General features: G+C 36.7%; 1 protein-coding gene across 2 annotated transcripts in view; it reads right to left on the minus strand.

Moving 5' to 3' along the window:
* LOC129005462 (failed axon connections-like) overlaps positions 1–16,271 on the minus strand; it is a 63,920-nt gene extending 47,649 nt beyond the window's left edge. For both annotated transcript variants that reach the window (XM_054434353.1, XM_054434352.1), the window contains exon 1: positions 15,874–16,271. In XM_054434353.1, coding sequence (XP_054290328.1) covers positions 15,874–16,143 — 270 coding nt within the window. In that variant the 5' untranslated portion in view covers positions 16,144–16,271. The remainder of the gene's footprint in view (positions 1–15,873) is intronic.
* Between the last annotated feature and the right edge of the window lie 1,055 nt (positions 16,272–17,326).

Below are 17,326 nucleotides of genomic sequence, written 5' to 3' on the forward strand. Positions count from 1 at the left end.
AATATTCCGCTCCGCCAAGCACCCTCCACTCGAGCCCTCCCCTTACTTCAGCCGACCTACCCTTCAGACACAAATAACCTCTTGTGATCGCTATTGAGTCGTGTCAAGCTATACGTCTGGGGCGAACATAGTGCAAGTCTCGACCAACCCAAGTAGACAACCTCTCTATAGCGCGCAACGAGCTTGACCCGAGCCGCCCGAGCCCATACGATGACAATTAATAAACAATTTTAAGAAATATCTTTAAAGGTACTTGTCTCAATTGAACAATTAGATTTCTTAATTTACAGAAAAACTACATTAACCCAGATTATTTGTGGAACTCTGCGAGTGTTCGTCGTTGTCCCAAAGATGATTGAATCAACGATACGTCGAGAAGATGCGATCATTTGTTGGTGAAAGCAAAGAAGTGGTTTTACGTGCATTTGTTATGTTCCCCACAATAATAAACATTGCTAGACCCGTGCAGCGTGCAGTGGCGCCTGCCTGTCTACCATTGATTTCCAATACAAACCACACGCGCGTTTTTATAGTTAAGCTACCGGTACTCAAGATTTTTTTAGACATGTAACAGATAAAAAATTACTTTTTTCTAGTAGATACGTACATTACACAAGAGTCAGCTCTCAACAATGTACTACCTCAAATAGATCATGAGACGACAAAGGAAGCTTTCCTTCCCTAAATAGCTTAACTTATAAGGATATATGACTTTAGCTTGAGAGGACTGTAAATCAACATCGTGAGGAAAAGGTGTGTTCTTGTTCTGAAGACAATGAATTAACTCAAGAGAAAAAATAGTTTCGTGGAGTATCGTTAAACATTTTTCTTTAAAAAAATTAGGACTTTATTTCACGATGGGTTCCCCTAGTGTAGCGGTCCTGTTACAGGAGAGTTCAAAATTACCTATTTTATGTAAGTAATCTAAGGATGCTCCCATACCTAGGATAGTAAACGAATCCGTGACAAAGAATTACAAGTTTCTTAGACCCACCGCCGATTTATTCAGTTGAGTTGGAACTGTAAAAGGAACACTTGTCGGTATCAAAAGATCATCTCTATACGATTACCTTAGGTATCACACTGTTCAATTTACCGGCGATCCGGGAGCTGCAATACTATATCAAAACAAGAATTGCAGAGTACAAACTAAAACAATGTTAACTAAAACACTCCTACAGAAGAGGAAAACAAAGAAATACGGCAAATTACGAAGTTTTGCCCCAACTGAGGATAATTATAACGCAATTACGCCAAAACGAGATACAACACGGTGCGTTTTCACGCAAACGTGCGTGCTGGTGGCGAGTTTATCACACGGACAATGCAATGGGCTGTCGATGAATCAATATCTCATCTGTGTGAATGACAACAAAGGACTGTGACTTTGGCTGGAACTTGTACATTCGTCACATCGTCTATATAGTGTCTTAGAAAAAGATCATACAGCTGATGTACTGTATAACGGGAGGTGAACAACTATTGCAACCAGTGAGATGCATATATTAATACGGAGACAATTATTTTTGTAAATATTCATTAGTTTAGTAAGACTGGACACTTTGTCCGTCTTATCGAGTTAAGAACGCAAAAAGGATAGTTCTTTCAAGAAATTTCTGTTCTATTGTCGATAAAAAAAGTCAAGTTAACATTGCTCTACAATATAATCCCTTTGTTACGAACACGAACAAACAAATATACCCCATTAATTGAAAATATAAACAAATTCAATAGCAAATATTTAAATTGTAGTTACTCTTTTTGTGGTCTTGTAGGCAGATCAAAATTAACCACCAAAGCCCCAACTTAGACATATGAAGGTCCGTTAAAATTCCTAAGATAAAAAATATCAATATCAGAAATTTAATCAACACTGCTAGGGTACAGTTCTCGTAGAGATGTAGGCATATTTTGTTAAAATTGATTATATTTTTTAATAACAGAAAAAAATAGTTATCAGGGCAACTAATTATAATATGCAATTATGAGTTCAAATATTTTAAAACAGTGTAGATTTATTTAAAGTCAAAATATTTATTTAATTAATAGTTGTTTTTCAGTTTGTAAAAGTAATTTAACAGATTAATCAGCTTAAAGAGTGTGAAGCATTTGATCATCTTTTAGAACAGAATCCTATATACTTCCTTTAGTCCAGTCAATGAATGCTCAAAAGGGGGGTGTAGAGGACATGGAGAGGGGGAATTTTTTTTTCTGCGGGAATGTGTTCGGGGTAGTTAGAAGATAAAAATACCAAAAGTCCCCGCCCCTGGCCCTGCTGCTTCAGCGGGGGGAGGGGGGGAAAGACCCCATTTTTTAGTTTTTTACTTCTACACTGAAAACCGTGCATCGTACGGAAAAAATGTAAATTATAAAAAGAAAGATGATGAAATTCTCTACAAGAATGGTCGTATTCATTTCTTTCGTATATGCACTGGTTTAAACGATATTCTCAAAATAATATAAAAATTCCTTAATAAATTGACTTTTCACGCGTTTTTTGTCAAATAAGTTTATATAATCCATTAGCCTGTTGTTGTTTCACACCAATCAAGATAGAAAAAAGGTTTTGGAACACTAACCTATATAATATAATATATCAATCGTATATATTGTGTTAAAAATAGTTTATATAAATTTAAATAAGTTATGTATATTTGTCATGGAAACAAGTAATTTTGGCATAATTATTACACTAAAAATTAAAAAAATTATGTTTGTAGCTATTTGTCCAGGTTTATTCATAATAATTACCGAAACCAAGACTTAATATTATTGTTCATGGTCTGGCTCACTTGGGACGAGAGGTTCCGACTTCTGTCCCAAAAACTGGTGCCATCTTGAACTGAAAACCACCATCTAGGACATCTCCATCATTCAATTCTTGTTTATTAGACTCAATATTGACTATCGAAGTGAGAATTCGGTGTAGGCCTGTATATTCTTCATCTTCCTCATTCATCAGGATGGGCATTTCTGGCACTGTTATAATCTTTAGTACATTTGCAAAATACTTGGTTAAGGGATTAACTGTTCCTGTTACATACTATAATTTCGGTGTCTCTGTTCAAATGAATATCTACTAACCAGTGGCGATCCCTGGGGGGGGGGGGAGGTATATATCCTCTCCGAAATATTTTATTAGCTAACATAAATACTATTGGCTTGAAAATTATTTAGAGCTCAAATGCATATAAAAATACGATATTGTGCTTTAAATTCCACATTTTTTTCGGGGGGGGGGGTTAACTACCGGATCCCCCCCCCCGGAAATTAAATCCTGGGACCGCCACTGCTACTGACTTTTTCAATCTGTAGTGTCTTTCTTGGTCTGCCATCTTCGTGCTATTTTCTGAATTGCTATATACGTCAAAAGCAACAATGCATTACCTTACAAGGTAATAGGTATCCACGTACCTCACGTATCCATCACATATCGCAGACACTGAAAATCCTCTTTGCCATATAACCTTATGCGTGAGAAATAGCCCATCGATAACCAAATTAAAAGTCGTTAAAACTGTTGTTGGTTGGTTCCAAAGAACTTGAACAGTGCAGGCATTTTTGATCTTATTTCATACCACTCTCATTAAATAAAGGGAAATGGAGCAAGTTCAAATCGTTAACAATCCTTTAAATCTTGATAAATGTTTTTACTTATACACATCCTTTGAAACAGAATTAAAGGTTTTGCTGCAACGTTTTAATCATTGATATCGATGGTTGAACTCACAGAGGACAAAGGGAGAGCCATATTTTCCCGTGACAGCTTGTTGTCTGCAAATGACTACAATTTGATTATTTACTCGCAGACTACGTAATAGAGCATCGTTACAGTTAACGAATTCATCTCCTACAACCCCAGATGCTATTGACATGATGTCTTGAGTTTCAGGGAAGAGTGGGTGATTTTCAAACATTGCTGTCAATTTAGAAATATTTGACATTTCATCATTTGTATCATTTAATCAAGGACAACTCTGTTTGGAAAACTAACTGCCCTCAGAAATGTGGAATTGGGAGCGCAAAAAAGAGAATGTATTCCCAGTTTTAACCGATGAACCACCTAACCCACGAGAAATATTGGGCTTGTTTTTTGCAAATATACTAAAGATTGTAGCAATGAAAGATGCACATTGTACACACAATGAAATGTCCATTAAATGTTCCTCGTTGGCCGTTATGCCAGAACTGCTAAGGGGGCCGTTTAAATAGAATGCCAATTCTGATAAATGAGGACGATGCAGAATATATTCACTGCACTCTCACATCGATAGCAGATATTGAGTCTGATGAACAAGAATTAAATTATGGAGAGACCATGAACAATAGTATTAAGTCTTGGTTTCGGTAATTGATATAAATAAACCTGGACAAATATAGCTACAAACATAATCTTTTCAATTTTTAAGTGTAATTATGCCAAAATTACTTGTTTCCATGACAAATATACATAACTTATTTAAATTTATATACACTATTTTTAACACAATATATACGATTGATATATTATATTATATAGATTAGTGTTCAAAACAATGTTTTCTATCCTGATTGATGAAACAAAGACAGGCATTTGGATTATATAAACTTATTTCACAAAAAACACGTGAAAAATGAATTTATTTACGAATATTTATATTATTTTGAGAATATCTTTTAAACCAATGCATATACGGAAGAAATGAATATGACCATTCTTGTAGAGAATTTTATCATCTTTCTTTTTATAATTTACATTTTTTCCGTACGATGCACGGTTTTCAGTGTAGAAGTAAAAAACTAAAAAATGGGGTCTTTCCCCCCCTCCCCCCGCTGAAGCAGCAGGGCCAGGGGCGGGGACTTTTGGTATTTTTATCTTCTAACTACCCCAAACACATTCCCGCAGAAAAAAAATTTCCCCCTCTCCATGTCCTCTACATCCCCTTTATTGACTGGACTACTTGTCGGATATAAAATAGAAAATAATGTGGTGTCTAGTTACACTATGATTTATATTTTATCTTCGCATCACGAATTAAATGGGCGATCCGTCACAATTTCTCCAGCTATTACCTAATGTTCTCTGCTTAGCTATTCCAAGAAGCGGCAATGTTTACACGTAAACACTACAGACCACTCTGATAGCTGTCTGGAGTTGTTTACATCCAAGCGTTGTTTGTTGCAAGGGAATAGCAACAACTGGTCGTTCTAGATCCCGGTCTGGCATTTGTTTTGGTAATAACTTTGGGTAAAGATGGTTAGAGCAACAGGACCGGAGGCATGTTCTATGCATAAATTATAAACAATTGAATTTCAATCATATTAATGTGATGCGGTTTATTTAAAGTTCCAAAATTCTGTATTTTCCAGGCTTTCAAGAAGAATGAAAGCGATGTTTACATCGGTGCAAATGACACACTAAGTTAAAATTAGCTTGTCTAATTTTCTGCACGTACAATAATTGCCAATCTCAAACAAAAAAAAAATCCTAAGTGATTCTTGATAAAAACTAATTTAACTGACATTCCTGAACTATATTATTTTGATGAGAACACTAAAGTTAATTAGTTTTTAACACTTTTACGACCACGGAGCGCTTCACAAAAAACTAGACTGTTTCGAAAGCAAAACAAAAACCTCGGAGAATAGAGCTTTCCCAAGGGAAAATCCGGACAAAAAACTCCAGTTATTGTATTAGCCGGGCGCCTCGCCAACTTCGACTATACACCCGGCCAATTGGGCTATGTCGCTCGTCCATAAATTATTGCTGCTTTTAACTCGTCCTACGATGTAATTCTGTTTACAAACTTGTATAAAATTGCTATAAATTCGACAACTAGTTATTTTTTATTTTGTGTCTATCTACGCCATTCAGATTTTTTAAGGTTTTGAGGGAGCAGTCTGAAACGCGTTTAGTTCCTATCTAACGTCCAACTTTTGATAGATAGCACATTTCAGTTACGTCGTGCCGAAACATGTCTTTATTAGTCATTAGTGCAAGCTACTTTACAACTAGCCACAAAAACTGTTGATTGCATCATGAACAAAAAGTGTAATTTGATTGATTTTAGTCTAAACTCTCATGAAAGTAAGCAATATAGTTCCCTCTCCCTTAATAACTTAATTTGCCACCCAATTCTTTCAACGAAGTTCACACTTGGCATCCTGAGTGCACATTCATCTCAACAGTTACTGCGGAACCCGCGAGAGTTAACCTGTTACAGTAACACATTTTCACCGCAGAGACTTAGACCAGTGGCGCATTAACGATTTTCTTCAACGCATCATTCACGGACACGATGCAGCTTGTCGTGCTAGAGGCAGCCAGTGGACTGGACACTGACAATGCCTGGACGTCGGACGCGCATTTCCGGCGTTGGAGATAAGAGCGCATTATGTAATCATCCCATGACCGGCCCTCGTCCCTACCACGGCACCACGCCCGTCTCTCACAACACTTGTAGCTACAACCATTACAGTGGAGCCTTGATAACACGTCTCTCATGGAGATGACCAAGTAAGACATGGTATCAAGGTTGACTTCTTATCGAGGTTTTCAATAACATGTAATTAAGGGTATTTGAAAATTACTCTTCTTATCAAGGGCTGCTTGTTATCAAGAGTCGCTTCATTCAGATTCCACATGAGTATTTCAGAATTTTATAGTTTTATTGCAAAATTGCTTGAGGGGTTATTTATGAACCATTGTAGAAATGTTCACAATGAAAATTATGGTCTTCTAGGCCATAATGACGGTCCAATTACTCACAAGAAAAGTTTATGACGCACCCTCAAAAGACGCACAAACCAAGACAACCCAATTTTGAGGCAAGATATGGGAAACCTTAGTATTTCAGAAAAACTGTGCAATGCTGCTAAAAATATTTACAGTGTACAGCCCATTTTGTATCAGTTTAAATTAACACAATCGAGCCTATTTGACTCAAATAATTAATACTTGATAAAATTATTTGAACACTAATAAAAGAAATTTACAAAAAAGTCAACAAACAGAACAATGACATCGTTATATTTAAGACTAATTTACTAACGAGTTTGGCATCCCGGATGGGAGGGTAATTTACCGTCTGTATCTCGCAAAGTCTTACCACTAATTTATGGTAAGCGGACTTTTATAGCGTACATAAGCCCTAATATCGCGGCGAACGCCTATTTTTTCCAGCCTTTTAATATGAATTGTAGTAATTAAATCCTATAGATCAAACGAATCTCTCGTTTTTACAAAAGATAGATCCCACTAACGACTTATTAAATATAGAATTCTAAAATTTAAAACAGTTTTCAGAAAACAGTAGACTGACAGTTTAGGAGGACACAAAGCCACATTTAAATCATATCATACTGTGACACCACAACTAGCAGGAAAATCTACAACCAACGGATAAATAAATGTAGGGTTAAATAAATCTCAATTGTTCCAACGTGATCGCCTCTTTAGTTATTTTAGTCACGATTTACTCACAAATCCTCTCAAAATTAAAGCTTCCTTCAAGTGGCCATGAATCATTTCCGCTTCCAAATTGATTCTTGTAGTTTTACATTCCTCGTAGAGCTACTCACATTCTGACAGTGGAATAACAAGAAAGTGAGTCACCGTCGGCGCACCAGGCAGGACCAGACAAGATGCTACTTTCACTTGACTTTGACCTTGTTCCTCACACTCTCGCTTCAACCTGTCTTTCCTAAGCAACCCAGTGTAAATAACATTCAAGACCAAGGAAACTTAAGTCTGTTGATAAGCTACCTAATAATACGTTGCCACGTTATCGTCAAAACCAAGAGTTTCCTTCATGGACCAGGATTTAAGATTGAGAATAAAAAATTGGGTGTACTTATGTTAAACTTTTTCTGTTATGCAATCTTACTATTCGCTCTACTACTAAAAAAATAACTAAAATCTATGGACTACTATGTTCCTTTGATGCCCGTAAACGTTTAAAAGTCACTGATATGGGCAAAACTTGAAACAATATTAATGATCTTTGAAAAATATGGTTACGTACATCTTAATCACAAAGTAGTTTAACCATTTTACAAAAATAGAGACGAATCAAAATCTGAAAAAACCCGCCTGCGCACATTTCAGAACCATGGATAAACAAAATTTACTACAGAATTTTATTGGACGAATATTCGGAGAATGCACCAACCGTCAAGTTTCTCCCAGGGTTCAAGAACATCTATTGGACGACTTCCTATTGGCTCTCGGCCTTGCTCTACTATCGACTGCACTTTCCACGGTTACTCGGTCGTCGACCAGTGAGAGTCGTTTAGTGACTGGTGAGCCATAGACACTGCATTCTACACATTCCACAGCCTAAACCGACGAGGCCGAACAGTCAACCGAGTGTAGGAGACATATTATGTATTGGTTGGAAATTTCTTAAATTCAGCGACGTGATTCTAATTCAAACCAGGTGTACAAAAACCCTTACTAGTCTTTTATGGGTTGGAAAATTCAACTTACGTGAATTCAAAGAAAATTCAAGCGTACAAAATTGCTTCTAAATATGTTGCAGAAGATTTGGAATTTTTTATATGCAAAGCTAAAATAAAATTCCTCAAATCCAAGACATCTAAATTAGGGTTTGCATGGGTGCCACCAGAGGTGGCTGTGGTGCCACACGTTTTTGCGTAGTTAAAAAAATATACTTACACCCCAATAGTGCAATCGCAACGCCGTCAAAAATCAATGGTTATAAGATTATGCCTTTTATTACTAGTTAAGCTAGTTTTAGCCATAACTAGGCAAAATATGGAAATCTCGAAGTATTTTGATAAATTTTATGAAAAAAAAACAATGATATCAAACATATTAAGTTGTCAGTTGTTCTATTTTGAAAAACGATTATTTCACATTATCATATACTATACAGCATATCTCACGTATTGATAGGCAATCTTTTATGACCAACTTATCATCACGATGCCCCAAGGACAAGATAGGCCACGATTCGTCATGACACTTACTTATCATACACTAGCTGTAACCCGCGGGCTTTGCCCCGTTTAACTTCTTAATTTTCAAGATGATCTCGTTCGCATGGCTCAATCACGTCCTGGTTAAAGTTCGTTCGCTACGCTCACTCACCTTTAGGTTGGAGCTCGTTCGCTGCGCTCACTTGCCTTCAGGTTAGCTCGTTCGCTACGCTCACTTGCCTTCAGGTTAGCTCGTTCACTATGCTAACTTGCTAATTTATTTGGTTGCAAATTAGCTGTTGTCATAAATGTAAAAGAAATAATAGTGCTGCACCCTGTTGGTAATCCTTGTAACTTTAATGCTATTGAACATCATAGAACAGAACCAACTTGTTTAATTGAAACAGCTGTTAAGATTCATTAATTCCATTTAAATATGAGTACTCATTAGGTTAACATGGGAAACTCCAGAGCCACTGGGGCGGAGCCCGAGAGTCCGATCAGAATAAAAACCACTTAGTTTTCCTATTTAATGCCTAAAGAATCAGTGTACCAAATTTCAGCCTCCTAGGTAAGTGGGAAGTGGGAGAATTAGTGATGAGTGAGTGAGTCAGTCAGTCAGTCAGTCAGTGAGGGCTTTGCCTTTTATATATATAGATTAGTCATTGGAGAATGCGGAAACCACAACTAAATGCCAATTCAGGCGTGGTCATTTCATTGACAAAGCCGCCAGCTCATTGAATACCTCCGGTGTGTACAGCGTAGTATAGCGTAGAATTTCAATCTCAAGAATTTCAAGGTTGCCTCGTACAACTTGGAGTAGGTAACGAGCAAACTTGTATTACACATGAATAATGTTCGTACTTGGAAGGTAAATGTAATATTCATGTCCATGTTATTGTCCAATCAACGGCAAATTGTATACAAATTTAAATAGTGCGGCTTGCAGTGCGCTCATAACAAGGGTTTGATGAAAATTAATTATTATTTACGTAGTTTATTACCTAAATAGTTATTTGTGTAACTAGTGGTGAAAGTGGCACTTTGCTGCACACGAGAGCAATGTTTACGCACGAGCCGCAGGCGAGTGCGGAATGATCTCGAGTGCAGCAAAGGCCTTTTTCACTCGTGTTACACATTATATTTTTCCTACAGTCACTATAAAGCATATAAATAATTAGTCTTTCAAACACTATGCAACACGTTTTTAGGTTCAGCTGGCAACACAAATGGTGCCCTAGAGAAAGTAGTACCCGCGGTCCATATCACTCCGCTATTTTTCCTCGGCAAGAAATGTGCTCCGCGTTTTGAGAATATACTTCCGTATGTTTTTGTAATTTGAAGTGGTTTCCGCGCCTAAAAAAATGCTTAAAAGGTATTTTCTTGTTTATTAAGATCGTAGGAAGGTTTTAAAAACGTTTAAAAGAAAAGTCCAGAAAGTTCAGAAATACCGAAACTATAAACACGAAATGACAGGTTAAATCGTAGTTATAATTAGTCAATCAGCTGCTCATAGTATAATTATCTTTAAGTGTTGCCAACCTATTTCCAAGCGTACACGGATTACGTGCATAATGGAACCACGCTGTTTTGTGTTGTTTCGTTGGAATTCTGATGTGCGGCAAAGTATAAACCGTACGGCAAAGTATAAACCGTACGGCAAATTATAAATATGCAGCAATTAGCAGCTTTCTGTACTATAAACAGTACAAGGAAGCCAACTTTGTCGGGTGACTGTAGGAAAAAGTAATTAAATTCTGGAGCCTGTGAAAAGTGCTACAGAATGCTTTGATAAAATATAACCGTAGCCTAAGTTAATTGAAATACGGAAAGGATCATCAATATATACAAAATAACTCATGAAGCCAGATCGTAAAACTCCGTGCAGAATAAAACCTTCTTAAATTCGCCAGAAAAACGAAGTCACTAAGCAAATTAAAAACCAAACGAGGCGTTCATGGAACAAATTCCACGAAAGCGAGTTACAAATAGCCTCATTCATCGGCGATGGTAATATAACAGTCGTTTCCACATTCCAAACTCTTCACTGTAGTCGCCACGCCTTCCATAAACTGCGACTCTATTGTCTCGACCCCGTAGACTTCCGGAGTAGCCTGGGGGTCGGGGGAGAGTCCTAACAATACCAGGGGTTAGGCTAGAGTCGGCCGGTGCAGTCACGCGGCAAAATCAACAACTTCTAGGAACGCCAAATAATCTACAAGGAAAACTACTTCGAAATTGGGAAACATAGGTTAGAAATGCAGAAATATCTATAGCTAAGGGTAGGGCCATTAAAAAATCTCTCACTGCCAGTCACTGCGACATATGATATAGAACAGTGTTCTCTAATTTTTTTAGTAGTTTTGTGAGTCAGCTATAGATTACAATAAGTCTTTCTGCCAAATAACTTGGTTATTTTTTTGTTTATCATAGACAGAAATCAGTAATTTATATCAGCGCAATCTGTCAGTGGCCCACTTCAACTAAATTTTGACATGGGGATGAAATTTATAGCAGCTCATCAATGGTCAAAGATGCAGGTCACATGTGGAAACGCATTTAGAAGCCCATATGATAAACAACAACAGTCCTGCATAGTAATTAAGGCGTTACTTCACAAGGAATAAATATCAAGAAACAAATATTTACAGTTGCGACACAAAGTCTCCAAGGCATGTAAAAAATGTGCAATGTGTATCGGATGAATTATGCAAGTTGTACTGGAGCTTCCGCCATGATGCACTCTGCAGTCTGCACCAAGGACACATTCCTAACACCGTCCAACTGCGCATCTAGTAAACATGCGCCGACTCGTCACAGCTGGACAACGCATGCGCCTGTGGCCTTACAACGCACCGTGGAGGAGAATAAGGCCCCGTCCTAGCTGGACGGCAAGAGCGGCGCGACCGACGCGACCGACAACAGCGACAGATACAAACACATGTTAAGTAATGGGAGTGTCCTAGCTGAGCAGCAACAGCGGCGCCGCTCTTGTCGGTCGCGCTACAAGCGCTTCAAGATACAAACATGTTTGTATTTGGTAGCGCTACACCGGCGACGCGACGGATCAGCACCCAAAACAGCTGCCTCATTCTATGACGCGTCGCCTTGTCGCACCGCTCAGTGTGGACACACATTTTGCCGCCGACAACAGCGGCCAATGGTCGCGTCGGTCGCGTCGCTCTTGCCGTCCAGCTAGGACGGGGCCTAACTGAGTACATGACTAAACATGCGAAAACAAAGAGATCATTAAATATCATTTAGATATTAAATTGTGTAATTCTCGCACGGGTCTCCTAATTACATTTAAATTAATAAACACGTTAAAGTTATTATGTATCAGAGAAAGCTAAGAATTGACTGAACTTCGTCTTAACTCCCGATCAAAACAATGGAAGGTGTTTTATCCAAGATGTTTACCAAATGTTTATCACTTTCATAACACGCAGAGGAATGACTACAAAAAAATAATTAGAACATGGTCATGGTACCACTTACCAAAATTGCTACGTGTGACACATACAGATTTTAGTGATTTAAATTTTTAAAAAATATGCTGGTAGGAAGTTTTCTACAAATTAAAACCTGAACAGTACATTGGGCTTTACTCCCCTGATTCCTATCTCATAATGGGCCAAGGCCCAAGGGGACAAATTTGACACTAAGTTACACCCTAATAAGTCACTCAGGGCTGATTTATAGCACATAGGCTCATGTTCCCAATAGGGGTAATGATCAATGTGATGTAGGTGACAATGTCATATGACTCCATCCATAACCTCCTCCAATCATCTACCCTACCACCACCAGAAATAGATACCAGGGTGGAAGTGCAACTGTTGAAAATACAAATTTCTTTGTAAGCCTATATTTATCATTTGACGCTAGGGATAACATTTAATGAATGTAGCCTTAAGGCACAGTGTATCAATTATTTAAGATTATGACGTCACCTAGATGTGTATTTTAACCCAAATATGAGTGAATTGTGTGTCGTAGAATGGTGTGAGGTGATCGGTGTAGCTTTGTTAGTGTCTTAGATCAGATGGTTCATCAATCAAGATCATTTATTTTAAAGCCTAATGATCACCAACAGACTGGGTCTGACTTCCAATCAAAAGCTATAGGTACTGACTTTTTTCAGGATCCAACCTTTTGATTGTTAGGCGAACACTTTAATCACTTTAAGCTTAAGTTTCCATACATTTTTTTTTCTTTTTTTCTAACCTTTTGTTTTAAAAACCTCCATGACAAGATAGGTAGGCTCTAGCCCCGATGTACTTACTCTCTAATCACTTTGGTAACAGAATTAATTATAAAAATTGTTAAATAACAAAACCTTTACAATCCCCAGAAAGCCAACCTCACACAGTCTCCTGTCCTGTTTAGGTTTACAAATGACGAGTGACTAAGTAGCTGAGTGGTTAGTACCCTAAGAAAAAGAAAAAGAATTGGCGTGGAAACTTGGTTTAAGTGCTCGCCTAACAATCAAAAGGTTGCCGGAACAATCCTGAGAAAAGTTAATAGCTTTTAAATTAGATGGTTTGAAATTGGACCCAGCTGTTCCTGATCTTGTTGGGCTTTAAATAAATTATCCTGGCTAATAAAACAGCTGATCTTATAGTTTTTTCGAAAGACATTTTAAAAGCTCAATCCTTTTGTAAAGATAAAAGCTTATCGAATATTTTTTTTGTGAATGTAGTCAACAGTTTTCCATCAAAATATATCCTACTAATAAAACATAATTTCTCAAATTCATGTTGCCCATAAAACCATTAGACCATAGAAGTTAGAAACTGTTGATCTAAATACAAATTACTATTAGAAAATAACCGGTTTCATTTTTGGACCTACTTTTTCCATATAAAAATAGGCTATTAGACAGAGATGATCTTTAAGAACATTTATTTAGATAAAATTGATATTTTTCTAGCCTACCTGAATAGTGCTATCATTACCGGTAAATGCTCGCCTTAGTAATCAAAAGGTAAAAGGTTGACGGATCAATCCTTTGAAAGGTCAGTGGATCTTTATGGTTGGAAACTTATTTAACTTTAGTTTGGTAGTTTAAATACAACATTAAAATAACTTAGTTAACTTAATGGTCCAAGTTACATTAAAATGGCTCTCAATGTGGTTTTAAACACCGATTAAGTTTAAGTCTATTGAAGTCTATATTCCGCGCCAAAGCTGGTGGCGGCTGAGGGATTCGGACCGCCAGGTAGGACTACATTCGGACCTGCTCACCGACCTGCCGTCCTAATCCCTCAGCCGCCACCAGCTTTGGCGCGGAGTATAGTGTTTCTAAAACGAAATGATAAGCAAGTTTGCCTTGCAGGTCAAGAAAACCCCATTATAGCACACTTTTTAAGTTAACTTAGGCCTAGACCTGCCAAGGCAAACTTGCATGCAAAATCGGTACTTTCCATAACATAACATACATTTACGTATCAATAGGGAACATTCATTAACATCGATGATTTTTTTCTTCGATATATCGATATTCTATCTGATATATAGGCCTAGATGTTAACGCTCATTGAAACAATCAGCTGACAACTACGATAGATAAACAAGTTTTTTTAAGTTGTTCAGTAACTTATGTTATTAGGCTAGCTAACAAATAACAATTCTTTTAAAATTCCATATTTAAATGAAACTGTTCTAAACTTCCTCAACATAACCAACCAAACTTTCTGAAACATTTAAGTTAAAGATTCCGTTTGATATTCTCCACTCGCCTTTTCTTTTATAAAACGGAATTTTGAAAAGGTAACTTACCTAGAACTTAGGGCAAGTATGGTTAAGTTAAATTAAATGTTAGGTTAGCTTAAAACCAGTTTAATTTCTTAATCCAAATACTTATAATTTGGCCTAACAGTTTAAAAGCGTTTTTTAAACCTTAAAGATTTGTGTGGGACGTTAACTTTTAAAACTTAGTTAAGTTTAACTTAAGCTTAACTTATTTGAGTCTAAACAAGATCAGTTTTCAATTTAACTTAACTTAAAAAATAGATGCGTTTGAAGATAGGCTATTAAAACAAGGAATAACTTAAGTTATGGATCGTAAAGGAAAACAAAATTATTGATATAAAGCTAACTTAAGTTACTCTTGGCCTACTGAAAAAATAATTCGATTTTAGGCTGTTAATGAATGTTCCCAACTTAAGATTAACTTACATAAGATAAGTGACTGTAACTTATACTAGGTATAACTTAGGATAGAAATAGGTAAAACTTAACTTCTAGACCTTTTAACCTAACTTAGCTCAATTGTATTTTACGTTAAAGAAAATCCTGTTTTAAACTGAATTCAGTTCGTAACAATAAGTAACTAACTTAAGACAAGTTAACTTACTTAAGAATAAGTTGTACACAAGCCTGCGGATAGGCCTACCGTTTGTAGCTTAGGACAATGAAGTTTAGCGAACAAAAAAAGGGATTAAATCCATATTTTAAGCCTAACTCAAGGACTGGGTACGGAACCTAATTGAGAATAACTTAGGCTACGGCAACCTCCCGATAGCATAAACTTAGGCTCTTTTAAGTTAAGCAATTATAGAGCAAGTTTAAACATAAAACTTAATAATTACTGCTTGTTTAACATTATAAACACGATAGGCCAGGTTACCTAAACAACGTTAAGTAACAGGTTTAGGACTAACTATGAAAAGAGCCAGAAAGTTAGGTTAGACTTCTATGCCGGCAACAGTAAAATATATTCAAAATTAACTGATACAGTGCCTTTTAATACATTTAAATCTACTCCCAACAATATATCGTAACGATAAAAAGACAAAAGAGTCCAGGTTTAATTTATTATAACGATAAAAACATCAAATAACTTTTGAATTGGTCCACAATGCACTATCTTGACCATATTATCCGGGACTGTAACAATAATGGCGGCGTCCGTAAGACCGACATGTTCAAAAATTTTAACAAAAAACTTACCTCGTATTTGAGCCCAGCAAGCCTCAGCCAGGTTTCAACTTTGAGACAATAGGGAGAGAGTGACGGAACCACCGGTGTACGCGAAAACTGATACAAATACACAATGTCTTTTTCATAATTTGTTTTGCGCACGACGGGCTTAGGTGGCTGTGACTCGGCAGCAGGCGCCGCCGGTTGTTCCGAAGCTTCCTTCGTTTCTGTCTTGGTTTCAGGTGCCGATTCTGTGACCTCCTTGGTCTCAGCAGCAACGTTGTTTTCTTCACTCGCCATTATCCTAGAGTGTACAGATTCTCTCAGAAGTTTTCACTAAAAACGAGAAAATGGACACTGAAGGACCGCGGTATACACTTCTCCACACAACTCGTAAACTCGCCCGACTGGTTCACTTTACTTGACAGCAGCGCTGGACGCGGCAACCCAAGCCATGACGTCACCTACTACGCGAGTCAAAAGTGCTTTGCCCCACCCCACAATTCTACACAAAGACCATCTTGAATAGCGTTGTCTGCTGACACACCCTTCTATTTTAGTTTGAAATTTGTAATAAAATTTAGGATTATTATTAGAATAGTACTAATTCCGAAAAAAGTGTTAACAAACATAATAATATTATATTGTTTCTTGTTAAAATGCCACAGATTACTCTATGTACTACGGTGGACAATAACTCAACTTTTTGTAACATGTAACCCCTATTTTATTTTATTGTTGTCCAGTATCACATTATTGTGAGCTTAAACTGTGACATAAATAATATGAATAATTGCATGTACGTCTCAATACTGTAATTCATTATTAATAATTGAATGAGAATTTTATTTAATGTTTAATTAAATAAAAAAGTTCCATTAGGCCTACTTTATATTTTTTATTTTACGATTAAAACAAAATTATTATGCAGTAGGACTATTAAAATACGACTATAAAAACGCAGCGTATAAAAATCGTTCATGTTTTAAGTTGTATTTTGCAATTGTTATATTACCTACCATGATTTCTATTCTATGTTAATAAAAACATTGACTTGGAGACTGCAAGCAAGTAGAATCATTGTAAGATATGAAGCTTGTTCTGATATTTACAATACTAATATTAACGATTCAAAAATAATACACACTCTTGTAAGTTTAGTGACCATTAGAAACTATAAATTTAATCACACTCTCATTCAGAATTCAAGCTCCAAAAATATCACTCCTATGAAAAAAGAATGTGTTAAATACTCAGACATTATATTTTTAATTGAAAATCAATTAATTAATTGACTTGTTAATTGGGTAGGAGATTGTTCAGCATGAGGGTCTCTAGTGACTAGTCCATGAGTGGGATATAGACGTGGTTGGTGAGGGGGGTACAAGGGGGATTAGAGTGATTAACAGAATTAATAAGATACTCTCTAACTCCTTCATAACTCACCAATTTTCATAGTGGATGAAAACTGGCAAAATATAAA

The sequence above is a fragment of the Macrosteles quadrilineatus genome, unplaced genomic scaffold (assembly GCF_028750875.1).
Source record: "Macrosteles quadrilineatus isolate MER2022 unplaced genomic scaffold, UCM_ALF_1.0 Scaffold_21__1_contigs__length_2333173, whole genome shotgun sequence".
NCBI classification, from domain to species: Eukaryota; Metazoa; Arthropoda; class Insecta; order Hemiptera; family Cicadellidae; genus Macrosteles; species Macrosteles quadrilineatus.